Source organism: Callospermophilus lateralis, chromosome 17, assembly GCF_048772815.1.
Source record: "Callospermophilus lateralis isolate mCalLat2 chromosome 17, mCalLat2.hap1, whole genome shotgun sequence".
Taxonomy (NCBI): domain Eukaryota; kingdom Metazoa; phylum Chordata; class Mammalia; order Rodentia; family Sciuridae; genus Callospermophilus; species Callospermophilus lateralis.
Window position 1 is genome coordinate 19,451,784 of NC_135321.1, and position 14,559 is coordinate 19,466,342.

At 39.7% G+C, this 14,559-nt stretch overlaps 1 protein-coding gene across 1 annotated transcript in view; it reads left to right on the forward strand.

The window, feature by feature from the left end:
- Nucleotides 1-14,559, forward strand: part of Ccdc68 (coiled-coil domain containing 68) — a 42,197-nt gene that overhangs the window by 19,481 nt on the left and 8,157 nt on the right. Inside the window, exons 7-9 of the mRNA XM_076837168.2 lie at nucleotides 1,097-1,225; nucleotides 6,086-6,168; nucleotides 13,239-13,344. Coding sequence (XP_076693283.2) covers nucleotides 1,097-1,225; nucleotides 6,086-6,168; nucleotides 13,239-13,344 — 318 coding nt within the window. The remainder of the gene's footprint in view (nucleotides 1-1,096; nucleotides 1,226-6,085; nucleotides 6,169-13,238; nucleotides 13,345-14,559) is intronic.

Sequence of the window (14,559 nt, forward strand, 5' to 3'; positions counted from 1 at the left end):
AAACAAACATAAATTGTGTGTGAGTACAAATATATTTAAAGATATAAAAATAAATGTGCACACATGCAAACTCACGCAAAGTTTTTTGTTTGCTTTTAAATCAGAGTTACGTGTGCTAGGACTGATAAACGTCTGAAATTTATGTTCTAGGATTGGAGGAGAGAACGTGTGTGTGTGTGTGTGTGTGTATGTACTGAAACTCAGAATATAAAACACAGGATGAGGTGCCTGGGTCTCTACCTGCTCTGGCCTTAGGTATAAGGTCCCCTTGGGAGCACAGTAGGAAATCCACTGCTTAGGTCATGCTCCTCCTACTTCAGGCTATGATGCTGACAGCTACAAACTCGCCTGTGTGCAGGGTCGGGTGAAGAATATAAGCAAATGAAATGGCCTGGCTGGCTTGTGCCCCTGCGAGGGGTCTACTGGAGCAGTGGGACCTGCAGACAGGTCATGCATGTCCCTGTGATGAGACATCGGCCTTACCCCAAGCAGCCTGGCAGGAATGCCCACCTGGATTTTTCAAGGGCAGACAGATGCTTTTATTTTTACTGAGAAATCTCAAGTTCTGCAACAGATATCTATGTTCATGTCAGGTAGAGGTCAAGTTGAAACACTCCCAAGTGTGGCCTATGGGAGGCCAAGCAGAGACTTCTCTTCTGGGGTCTTTCCCCTCCTGCAGTATGCCTGGGAAAAACCCCAGACACGTTGGGGATAATTATTCTGCTTTTATGACACTTCCTGATTTAAAAAGAAACACTTGCAATTGAACATATAAGCTTTTATTTTTTATTCTAGATAATTTTTGTTGAGAAACAGTTAAATATTTTGCTTTTCTTAAATCAGCATGTGTCTTTCTCATACCATTTTGGGAGACAGGCTCTATGGTAACAAATGTCAACATTCTAGGGATCATATTTATATATTATTATTCTCTACTGATTTAGTATTGCATTCATCAGGAAAACACTGAAATCAAAAGAATAGTTCTAAACAAGTGTGAGCTATTCATTTCGGTGACTAGTTAGAAAATTATAGAGGGACATGTTATGTGTATGGTTTAATAAAAACAATCTGGTAACTATTTTTCTAACCAAAGGTTAATAAGCTTGAAAAAGAACAGAAATTGAAACAACATGTTGAAAATCTGAATCAAGTCACTGAAAAGCTTGAAGAAAAACATAGTCAGATCACAGAATTGGAGAACTTTCTAGAGAGAATGGAAAAGGTAAGTCCCTGAAGAATGAAAGGGATTTCTTCCTGACAGGACTGGGGGGAAATGAAAGACAATAACACTGAAAAAATAGGATATTAAATAAAATAAAATAATATAATATTAAATTTTATTTAATATTAAAATTAAATAAAATAATATGATACCTGATCTTAGGAAGTGCTCAATAATGTTTGTTAGCTTCTTCTCTTTAACACTTAATATGATCTGTGGTATAGTTATGGACTTACTTTAGCAAATAATGTAGTGATATCATTGTCACTTTCTCTTTCTAGCAAATGCACATCTTAGAATGGGAAACCAGGTCAGGCTATGAATGGAAATAATGGAAAATACCACAGAATCTACCTCTTGGAATAATAATGTGGCAGATGCTACCCCTCATGGCCTTTGTGTGTGTTAGAGAGAGCAGTCTTCATTTCTGGCCACTCTTGACCTCTCTGAGTACATAAAAACTAATATTTACACCAGGAGAAAGAGAGTTCACAGTAAGAAAATCTATTCTTTGGAAATCAGAACTTTCCAAAGATGGATTTGGAAAAGAGTAATAATAGAAGAAAAATTGGGAAACGGTTCATGCAGTGTTACTTTAAGTGTCTGGCACTCCAAATGCATACAAAAGATAAACACATAAATTTAATTACTCATGCCTTAGAATTTATAATTCAAACAAAACAAGGAATTTTAACTTTTAATGGCAAAATAAATAAGAAATTGGCATTTCTGAAACTGTATTCGGTGTAGATAAGAACATAGGTTTGGCTTCTAGGAAATTCCACCTGATGTGTTTTATATTTATTGTTGTAATCTCCTGATTTACTTCTGTTCTTCCCAACCTCAGTATGTTTTACAAGTCTTCTTTGTTATGATTTTAAAAAATGTCACTTCAAAAACATCACATTTCAATGGTATTCAGATTTCTTACCGAAGGAACTTTCATTAGTTTTAAAGTATTTTCCAAGAATGTAAGATTTGTGATACTGAATTTAGTTGCATTTATAATCTTAATGAAGGTCCTAAGAGGAAATCACAAAAATAAGCCTAAACTTAATGTTATCTAATAACAACACACAGCTACACTCCTATCAGGTATTGGGTGATATTCTTCAGTAGAATCATTGGACTAGAATGTCCTTAAGCAGTAGGTGTATGCAGGCAGGCCAGTTTATAATTACACTCTTTTGGAAAAGCTGTAATATTTGGTTTGGTACTTGATAGTGTTAGAATACTCCATTTGATAATAAATCATTTAGAAACTAAGCACAGTGAATGTTTGCATTGAGAAAAGGAAAACAGTTCTGGAAAGCACATAGGGTTGTCTAACCAAACAACTTGATCAACCAGTTTGGAATGTAACCTTCAACTTGCAATCATCCTATCTCAAATCCAGTAAACACCAGGTCAGATTAGTGGCCACTGGTTAGTGCCTGAAAATTAACAAAAGGACAGTGGATGATAATTTCTGTTTTCTAACAACCCCAGGAATTCCAGACCATATGTGAGTTATTATACTAGGTCTCAAAGATCTGGGATGTATTTAATCAACCATTTATTCAATAGATTTGAGCACCTACCATGTGCTATGCAGAGCTGGGGTGAATGAGCTTGTGAATGAATGGACATAGTCACTGTTTGTGGAGATTACAGTGTGTGGAACTGGACTGTGTGGGGCTTCAGAACCTCCCACATCTTCTGCCTCTAATTCTCCTAAGGATCTTTTGGGAGAGGCTAAAACCCCTGTTGAATGTAGGGGGACACATTCAAGATTAAGGGTCAGTGGCTCAGATACTGGCAGGGCATTTTTTGGAGGCAATGGCTTAGCTTGCCATTAATGTTGACTCATAACTGTTCTCTGCCTGTAGAAGATTTGTGACAGAGTAATAGACTGGATGCCCATGGCTAAGCAAGGCCATGTGGTAACCTTCTAGAATGTCAAAGTTCAGTGGTTTCTGGGGTAGAGCCTCTGTGGAACCTCTGTGAGGTTGAGCTGAGTGGAAATGGGGTAGAGGAGCATGGAGTGTTTTTTTAACATATTTAAATTAAAGATATTTTATATTTGTAAACAAACAAATGAAACTATTAAAAGAAGTAAAACTTGGCACCATCTTGGTTTAAGGAGACAATGAGAAGATAGGCTTGGAGGAAGTTTCTCAGATAGGGATTGTGTTAGAATGAGGGGAGAGAGTCCTAAACCTTTTGTATTAATAGGGAAAAGATGCCAGTTCCAAAAGAAAGTAAAAATGAAAAAATGCTCATTCTCAGAAAGGGTGATAAATACCGCCCTAGTAGCGGGTACCCCTAGAGAAGAATTCATTTGCTACTCACTTGAACAAGGTCCTGCTCCAGTAAATAGCCATTAGTGCTCTGAGGTCTGGTAATGAACACATTACTTAAAACCTCCACCATCTGTCCCACTTTAATCAGGAATGCAGTGAGAATCTATTCCGCACACACAGTGATAAGCTAGCGAAAACGCCCAATAAGAGCATTTTCATATGGCACATTTTCCTTTTGCTAACAGTGCAATTCTGTTGAATCATGTTTGATTCTTAGTGTCATTGATTTAGCTCCATTAGAATTTTAGAGCTCAAAGGCACTTCTGAGACCACCTACTTTCCCATCATCATTTGATAAATGAGGAGAGCAGGGACAAGGGAGTATCTGTGATCCGCCAGCTTCAAGTGCACAGTCCTTCCCGTTATGTCGCTCTCTTTTCTTATGCTAGATAAAATGACATCCCGGGTCCCTACATCAGTTAGATGGGAACATTTGGTAATGACTCTAATTGGTGTCCACTCCTCTCCTATTGATACTGCCTCCTAGGGGGGCAGCTTTGGGAACAGCAGGTGCCCACGGTGTGATGCTATTCACACCATGAAACCAGAGAAGTGTTGGCTGGTAACCTGTGACCTTCTGTGCTGCCCCAGAGGGTGTGTGAAGAGCCCAACCTGGATGCTGGGACCCTGGCCTGGCTTGGAGGTTTTCTTCAGTTGTCTGTGGACTCTTTGAACTCTGGCTGCGAAAATCTGTTAATCAAGAAGAAGTCCATCGGGAAGAACGATTGTGAAACACCATTCCTCCACCCTGCAAATTTGAGATACATGATCTTTGATGGGTTTTATTGGTCATCCAAACGTCATCATTGGCTTGAAATAATTTGAACATAATTATGGCTACTCTGGCACAATTTCTGTGGATCAAGAATTCCACAAGAGAAATTTGAATAAATTAGCATAATTTTTTTTAAAAAAAAGTCTCAGAACACATAGACTACGAAGTAATTCATACTCTCAAGTTTATTATATACTGAGGTCCAGCTCCATGCCGGGGGAGCAGGTAGGCCTCTCACATACATTATCTCTAATCATCCCAACATTTCAGTTTAGGGATTATTATCCTCATTTTAGGGATGTTCATAAATTTTAAAATGTGACTCATACAAATATAGAATGAATACATGTCGAATGTTTTATTCAACTCATTAACTAATGAGGGAACCAGTAAGATGGTAAAGCTGATTTAAATAAAGTATTTTGAGAAACGGGCTACTTACGTAGGCATTTTGTGAGAAGGAAAGGAGTATAGAATCAGGTTTTTAGGTTAGACTTTAAAAAGTGGTTTATATTCTTTGAGGCAATTAAACCATAACCTTTGGGATCATCTTTTCTACCAGACAGGAAGCCACACATTAACATACAACTTCAGAGAGTCAGAACTCTAATCAGATCACAAAGTCAGGCACAGGAAAATTCTCTGAGTAAATTAAATAATTTGAGGGTCAGATTATTAAACATGACCTAATGTGACTTGAAAACTACATGCAGCACATGTTGCTTTTATTTCAGGGTTTAATTTTTCTTAACAGTAATAAGACCCAGAGAGGCTAAAACCTTGGGCCCAAATTTCAAAACTAGATCAGCCCATGTGCAGAGTCTTTCGGATGCTTCTGTAGTGTGCTCTGCCTGTGTAATATCTGTATAAATACCACAGTGAGAAGTGATTTAAATAGCATTGTGGATATTTTCATAAAATCTCTTTCAGTCAGTGCCATCCAGTTTGCCGATATCAATTCCTGCTCTTTTCAGTTTTTTCCTGATTCCCCCACATCCCAACTTGGCTACTTAAACCAGCCAGCCCAAACTCCAAATTCCTTCTTTCAGCATGTTGCCATCAAATACACACCGAACACAATCATCCCAGCCTGGTTTTTCATGGACTTGTCTATTTTCCTTTGGGATGAAGATAGTTTGGTTTAATAATTAAACGACAGCATGTGTAAAGATGTTCTTTCTTAGTGTCATAGTTTTTCTGGGATCCTAATTAGGAAGCAATTTAATTGTCTGTGGCCTTGATCCATCATTAAAAATACATTTAGTACTTTCCTACTTTCCGACAGATGCCATGAGAGCAGGTAGAGGTATCAAGGTACGTGCATTGGTGTCCTTGGATACCAACCACTCAGCCTAATGGAGGAGAGGCAGGTGTGGTGATGAGCTCGGGACTGAACAGACTGTGCATTTGGGGTGGGACTGAGGAGGAGGATGGGAGAGGTCAAGCTGCAGGGGCTCCATTTCAGCAGTGGGTTAGATGAGGAGCAAGCTCTCTAGGCAGCAAGGGAATGAACAACTTCCTTGTAAAGCACTCAGAGGAATGCCCAACCAGGCTGTCTTGGGGTTCCTTGTAAACAGCTCTTAGGAAATGAGCTCTTTAGCTCAATCTGTATTTCTCGCATCGCAAGAGGCATCTTTTGTGAACAGTTTGCAAGAAGAATGCTTTACTAAACATGTGTGTGCCTACACACACATGCACATACACACAGAAAATAAACAAAATTTGTATCTTATTTTCCCCTAGGAAAAGAGATCACTGCTAGAAAGAAAACTGTCTTTGGAAACCAAGCTGCTGCAACTCAAATCCAACACTGCATATGCTAAAAGGTTTGCAAGTCTACCTTCTAAATCAAAGTACTTACTGATAGCTTTCCTCTCCACTGGCAGGCTCCACTGTGGACAGTCTTTTCACCCCCAATGAAGTGGGAAGGAGGATGAATTCTTAGGAACAACAGCCCTATGCTTCTTTGCCTCACCCACTGAGAAGTGGGGGGAGTGGTGGGTGGGGGTTTAATCCTTCTGAAGAGCTGAGTGAGCCTGCAGCCTCCCTGTCTGCTCTTGGTGTTAAGGATGCTGGAGACACTGTCATTCCCCCTGGTTTTGTCTGCTCAGGGGTCTCTTCTGCAGCCCACATCAAACTGGCCAGCCCACAGGTCAAATTCTAGGGTACTTCTGTGATGCTCCACAGTTCAGGAGAGGATGAAAGAGATACTATGGAAAACATCCTGCCATCTTGGAACTGACTCATAGTCACACCTCTCGAGCTGCGGCAGTGCTCAGCACCCTCGGGTGGGCTGGATATGTGGACATCACGGGGTGTCCTACTCAGCTGTCACTGGGAGAATCCTCTAGAATGTTGGGTCATAGCTCATACCATCAGACATTTCTATTCTCATTTTTTATTCTAAGCCCACCACAGCCGTGGTAGTTCTGATGCAAAGAGATCACATTCGAAGCCAACTGTCTTTCCACATCTTAGTCCATCCATCTAGAACTCTCGCTCACTGGGTCATCAGGCCCTATTAGGTGCCTCACAGGGGGCAAATTCAGATTTTCATTTATTCGGTAGTATGCACGCCCATAACCTCTTTCTTGATCTTTGGTCTTTTCCCCTTACTTCCTTTTCCCTTCGGATTTCTCTTTCTCTCTTCTCATCTCTTCTTATATGTCTGGCTCATAGTCACAAATTTCTTACCACCAGAAATGGCTGAACCTGGCAATCAGGCACACATACCTGAAATATGGTGAGATACCTGTAAGTCACTATTTTCCTGTCTTCTTCCCTCTGGACATGCGTGTAACCGCAGCAGGTGGATTCCTACAACAGTTGTGTAGCCCTGTGCATCCAGGTAGAGAGTGAAGAGAATATGGCAGAGAGCATCCTACATTGTGGAATTACTTAAAGTATCCTTCCATATGTGATAGCATTACTTAAGAATACCCGTAACTTAACTCTAAGTCCATCTTTGGCTTACTTCGTTCCCCTTAAATACAGCTTTTGGTCCACATAGCAGAACTATTGGCTCATACAGTATGTTCCATGAAGAGTGTAGGTAGTCTGAGTTTGATATTTTTCTTTAAGAGATCTTTTTAACCAACAATGGGATTTTTATCAGTCTTTGAGTCAACAGTATAATCCTTTAAAAAAACTGATTTTTTTCAGTTCTGTTATATATAAGCAATTGTCATAAGGAATTCTCCCAAGGCTCTTAAAGAGATTTCAGAAATTTCTTGAAGGAAATGGATGTTTTGTGCTCCCAGAAAGGTGTTTGGACATCTGGCTTATGTGGTTTTCATAGTGTGTAGCATCACACGTATTCTGTCTTCCTTATTATCTCCTCCGAGCTGAATGGAGAGGCATTCATGTTGCTGTGTGACAACAGAGTGAACCAGCATCTTTGGGTTGGAGCAGTAGAAATTGGGTTAACCTCTCTCAAATAAAGGGGATTTCTGCAGGCTCAAGTTGGATAAATATGGCCATGAAGAAGAATTGGAAAGTTAAAAGATGTGTTTTCTTAAACATAAGGTTGACTGTATTGCCATTACCATTACCACTAACAGACACATGTATAGTGCTTTACAGTTCACAGAGTAACCCCAGGTACCATATCCAATTAAATCCTTCCATTGACCTTTCAAGGAGCAATCTGGACTTAATTAATAATTAAGGACCTTGTCAAGCTATCTGACCTCTCACAGGCTGGGATTGGCTCGCAGGATTTGGCTCCAGTATTCCCTACTGGTTTCCCCTCCCTCCGGTGTGATGGCCAGCAGAAAGCTATTTCCCAACTTGCCTGCTACCTCACCGACATATACACAAGTTCACACGAAAGTCATATTTGGGATTTATAAAAATTAGCAGCAAGGGCTCCCCCATTTAGGTAAGAGTTGCTTAGGCATGCGCAACCTCAGAGAAGGAAAGATGGTTACCTCGAAGCTGAGGTTGCATGTCAAAGCACACTGTGGTTGCCACTTAAGTGTGTATCTACCTGCGGTAGTTTGGGGGTTCTCTAAAAGCCATCTCTTTGGTGCCATCACTGGAAATAACAATGGAAAGGATTTTGATGAGCAAAAAAAGACATATTCCTGAGTTTTATTGAAATGTGGACAAAGCTACCTCTACATCCATACTGATTCTTCCTCTTGGTCTGGCTGAGTGATGGTAATACCCAACTTCTTCTATTCTCACTCATCCCTTCTTCCCTGGGGACCCTCACTCAGTAATGTGGACACTCAAAGAGATCCAGAGAAACATTATACCCTTGACGGCAGGCCATCTTTAAGTCCCTGTAGCTGCAGAAGATTCTTTTAGGGCTCCGGAGAACCTCTTGGATACCACCAACCCACTGTCTTTTCTCCCAATCTCACTTCTATGAAGTGTTGTGTTTCCAGTGCCTGGGGAATGTGTGCTATGCCCAGAAGTAGCATCTTAGGCATGCAGTGTAGTAGTTTCAGTTTCCACTTTTACTTTCTTCTTTTATCTCTTTTTGATTTTTTTTTCATATTTTTTGATTTTTCATTCTTTCCTTTTCATTCTTGTAACAGTTGGGTTCATTAATCCCTGGTACACTTTGAAAACACCTAAAAAGATCATATTTTGAGATTGTGTCAATGTGACCAGGAATGATGAACCCACAATTATATATAATATAATATAATATAATATATATATTATATTATATTTATGTGCCCTAAGATTGCTTATTTAAAATCTATATAAGTCATATCATCATTACTTAAATTGGAAATAAAATAGATGGTGAGACCAAGGAGATACAAGAATAGGCATTTCATGTAGTTAATCTACAAAATACATATGGTGGAATCCTGCAGACTTGCTCTCAGTAGACCACTGGTGCATTTTTAAACCAAACCAAAAAGGAAATTAATGATTAGTTCTGTGATTCACGATGTCCACATGACTAAAACTAACCAATTCTTTGGGAGAAGTTCACTTTTTAAAAATATGTTCATGTAACTGGAAAGAAAATTGTCCAGGGTATGCTCATAAAGAGAATCATGAACAATATCTTCAACCGTATCATGAAAAACACCTGAGGCCACACCTCAGAACCTCCTCTAGAAAAGAATAGCTTGACACCAAAGAACAATTCAATCAAAGCCATCGCAACAGCACGGAACAGAGCATAATGTAGCAAAGGCCAATGAAGCTGCCCACAGAACATCCTGAAGAATAGATGGAGAGACAGCTCTTCATGAACTTGGGTGCCTCCTAAGGCAAGTTAAAAATGTTTCTGCAAGTTAAAAACGAGCTTGAATTTCTGTCTTGAAAGCTAAAGAATCCTAACAGAAAGAGAACCAGAAAAGGTACCCGCCTCATCTTCCCTCAGTGATGAATTGGGAAGGAGTCCTCAATTCCCTGCCTAAAAGGGAAGGGCCAGTATTCTTTTTTTTTTTTCCTTTTTCTCTTTTTGTCTGCTCTCATTGACATTCTGGACTGCCAACTTTTTCAGCTTCAAGTTTGGGATTTAGGAGGTAAAGAGAAAATTCAGAGAACTCACCATGTTTCTTCCTTGGATCCCAGGATCCCAAGCCAGTCTGCCACCTTCTTATTGTTGTCAGTCTTCTTATGCTTGTTTATATCTAATGTCCAGGGGTTTTAGCTGTACTTACCACGAAAGAATTGAGAAGCTTCCCTGAAGTTGAAGTTTTTAAATTGTATTTTAACATTCACTCCTTTTTTTTTCTATTCTATTGCACGGCAGAGGAAAATGTCCATCAAAAATTCTGTTGAGACATTGGGAGGCAGAGCATGAATCCTAGATAAAGGACTCCTGATGATCCCTGCCCCAAGGATTCATTCCCTGGGCTGTGGCCCCTCTCACTCTCACTCTCTTTGAAATGCTGCAAACCTCTGAAGTCTGGACTCTCCTTAGAGGCTCCAAGTTCTCCTCTCCCTCCTCAGGTCCTGAACCTCACCTGCTAGGGGATCTGAAATTTGCCCAGACTCCTTTTTCCTTCTTAAGAAAGCCTCTGATCCTGGAGCTCAGGGGCCTCTAGAATCCAGTGCAGGCTGGTGCTGCAGCAGCTATTCCTTGAACTTGAATTTCAGAAATGCTGAGAGGGCTGTGCCTTGTCTCCATGGTCAGATCCAGGAATATGAGCACACAGCATTTTCCTCTGAATCAGGCATCCAGCTTCTTTCTTTCAAACACTTTCCCTCACAAATTGCGGAAAGAAAACAATGAACTGCACATTTACTTGGTTCCGATTTCACATTTCCTCTGTCCAAGGGAAAGGTCCAAGTATGTGTTTTTGCTGAGGGATGGGTCCCTTAGAGGATCATGTTACAAAAACCATGTGCAAAGGCACAATTAAACTGGTAGCCTTTCTTCAGCCTGCGTCAACAATCTGCCCTTTTCTTCCTTCATAAATTTTCTTAATTGGATAGTTGTTTTTACATGTCAGTCAGGATGGGGAGGGAGGACGTAGCTGGCAGATTGTATTGTGTAGGCATGATAATCAACTTAGGGAAACTCTGTCTCTAGGTAAAAAATAAAATTACAAAAAGAAAAAAAAAAAAAAGGGCTGTGGATGTAGCTCAGTGGTAGAACGCCCACGGGTTCAATTCCCTGTACAGTAAACGAACGAACAAAAAACAGCAAGAGAAGATTAAATAGCATGATAATCTCCAAAGACAAATGGAATTCTTCCAAATTCATAAACATACAAAGCTCACTAGAATTAGTTGGTTGGCTTGTATCCCCTGCATCTCTTTTCTGTTTAAACACATATTGACACACACACACACACACACACACACACACACATGCATGTGAAGTAAGACACACATACAGAAACATGCACAGAACATTAATACTACCTATGGTTTAATGGACTATTTAAAAGCAAACATATGGATGAACAATTGTGACTTCCTGAAGTGGCCCTGCTCTGGCCTGTCCTGTATCATGTCCCTGCTTTTCTTTATGTATCCCTTAGCATAACAGCTGCCTTGACTAAGTTTTTCATTTTTACCTTCTGATGAGTGGCACACTGGGTCTTCTTTTGCTCTGGGTGGTTTTTGAGCATCAGTCATGTTGTTGGTGTCTGTCATTCATGGTTTATGTGTGAAAAAGCAACAGTTGCTTATCCATTTTCCTGTCAATGAATATCGCAGGTTTGTTTCCAGGTTTCAACATGCATAAAGTTTCCATAAACATTTTTTTATCTGTCTCATAGTGCACATTTTGGCACATAGTTAGAAATGGAATTACAAATCATTGGCTAACTTCAGAAGAAAATGTTTTCTAAAATGATTATATTAATTTAATTTCCAGCGGCAGTGGTTAAAGTTCCTGTTGCTCCAAATCTTTGCCAAGACTAAGTATTCTGAGTCTCACTAAATTTTAGCTAATTTGGTTGTGTATAGGTGTATGTGTGGCTGCCATTTGTGCTGCACTGGATATCAATGATATTTAGCATCTTCATATATATATATATATATATTGGCTATCTGAATGGCATAGATAGACCTTGCTTCATTTTTTCAGTCTTTATTGATGAGCATTTAGAACCTTCCCTTTTGTTTTATATTATGAACAACAATGAACTTCATTTTACATGTATTTTGTGACATTTATTTTGCATAATTATACAGCACTTTGGTAGGATAAATTATTTAATTCCATATGATAAATGTATTGTAATAGTCATCATTATGTTATTTGCATATGCAAGGATTAGTGTAGCTTTATGGAAATTAATGTTTTGTACAGTCAACTAAACTTTTCTAAAGTCCTCTCATGCAAAACCAAAAGAGAAAGAGAGTTAAAAAGAATTTCCTAAATTTTGCAAGTTGTAAGTAAGTGTGACTGATGGTAAGTCACATGGTTCTGAAAGACTATCTTATATACAAAAAGTTACCGAGCCTCCTTTAGTGGTCTAATGCTGCACTACTCAAAGAATAACCCATAGACCAGCAACATCATGGAACACCCAGTTGTATATGCAGAAATTCAAGCCCTACACCTGCATACTAAGTTGGAATCTAGATTTAACAAGATCCCTGATGCCTGTTAAATTTGAGAAACAATGTCTTAATATATGATATGAAACAAGTGGAGATCATTCCCTAATGAGATCATGTTCTATGGTGTTCTATGAATTTCCATGATCTTTACATGTAGAGGCTATAAAAATCCAGAATTGTGATTGCATTGGATGAGGGTTACTCATTGCAAAACTTTTAAAAGGCTGAAATAATATCGATACATTACTTTGTGAAAAGCTCATTACTTTCAAAAAGTATATTCACTTTATTCTTCAAGTCTATAGATTAATCTCATAAAGTAGCAAAAGCAGAGATTATTGCAACTGTTACACGGAGACTTAGAAAGTGTGAGTGGCTTCTCAACTTCCCAATGCTCCCAACCTTGGTGGTCTTGCCAGGATAAATGTGGTTTCATAACTAATATTGGAAGAAGAGAAAGAAGCAAAAGTTGGATAATCAATTCCAGTACCCCAAGTGGAGCTCTGGAAAAGTATGAGCAATCTAAGTTCAAATCTAACTCATATATATATATATATATATATATATATATATATATATATATATATTTTTTTTTTTTTTTTAACCATGGTTTATGTGGACTCAAAAGTGTTAGCTGAAATGTTAAGTGCTTCACTTGGCCAAATACAACTTGACCCAGCTGCCTCTTGGAGAAATGTTGTGACATGAATTGGCATTCCCGTTCAAGTTCATGACTAGGCACATCACAGGGGCTGCTTCCTGGCTGTTCATCCTCAGTGTGATCTGTGTGGTCTAGTGCTCCATAGCATGGGGTGTGTAAGGAGGCCTAGCCCTAAAGGCAGGGGAAAGAGCTGCCCAGCCTGTTTGCAAAGCTTTCTTTCTTTTTTTCCCTCTGCATTCCCAGTTGCCAGGATCTTCAAACAGAGATTTCCATTCTCCAGGAGCAGATCTCTCATTTGCAGTTTGTGATTCACTCTCAGCATCAGAACCTGCGCAGCATCATCCAGGAGGTCAGGCTAATCGAGTGCATTTCTCTGGTAGATGGTATGTTTACAGCCTGAAGGCCACATACGGGTAGCTTGCCATGGGGCTCTTCTCCCCAGTGATGTATGTTTTTGTTTTCTCATGCAACATGGCTCAGTTCTGAATGTCTTCTGTTACAGACAGTAACACCAGCATCTGCCATGTTCTCAATAAGGACCATTGGGAAATTGTGTTTAACTGCTTTTTAGGTGTTCCACTGATGTTTGTGTAGGTGTTCTGAGTCAGATGCCATGCACTGTTATTCAGAAGATTTTGTAAATCACTCATACTTTTCAAAAATAAGAAGTTGGGGCTGGGATTGTGGCTCAGCGGTAGAGCGCTCGCCTAGCATGTGTGAGGCCCGGGGTTCGATCCTCAGCACCACATAAAAATAAAATAAAGGTATTGTATCCAACTACAATCAAGTAAACAAAATATTTTTTAAAATAAGAAGTCATCTTTTTTAATAGCCTTATAATTATAAATTCATTTAGAATGTGTTTTAGGGTGGGAACTAGCCTATTCTCTAGGAATACCCTGGCAGGAGAAAAAGAATAAGTAATAGTGTTAGCAACCAGTGAGATGGTGGACTGTATAAGACAGACTTCAAGATGTGTATGTAAAACTGGACTTCCATTTCATGTTTTTATATATAGCATTTGTTTCCAGAAGGAGTCCTCTTAAATAATTCCAGTGCTTTCTTGACACAGGTTAGCACTTGTATTCATTTGGCCATGGCTTCACCAAAAGGCCAGAAAGTTGAGTAGTGGGATTTGAGAGGGATCTTGGGGGCATCTCACACTTACATTTTACAGATGAGAAGACCAAGGCTCATAATGGTTCAATGGTAGAGCTGGTGGTAACAGAGTTGGCTTCAGAATCCACTGTGCCCTCTCTTGGGTGCTGTTCTGTACCTCACCATCCCATGTCCTGATTCTGCATGGCCTCTTGGCAAAGCAGGTTGCATCTTCCTGCCACTGCTTGACAAGCTATCCCTTGGGGAGCCTCTGTACCCCCTGTGGGCCTCACCTTCAGTCTATCAGCAGGTGCATCTGCAGGAGGAGGCCATGAGGTTGCTGAGACCCCTGGGGAGACCAGTGCTCCTTTCCACAGGATGGGCTTCTGCTCAATTTGGTGTGAATAGGTTCTGCAGAAGTTAAAATGTGTAATAGCACCATCTGAGGACTCTCCTCTCCAGGTGC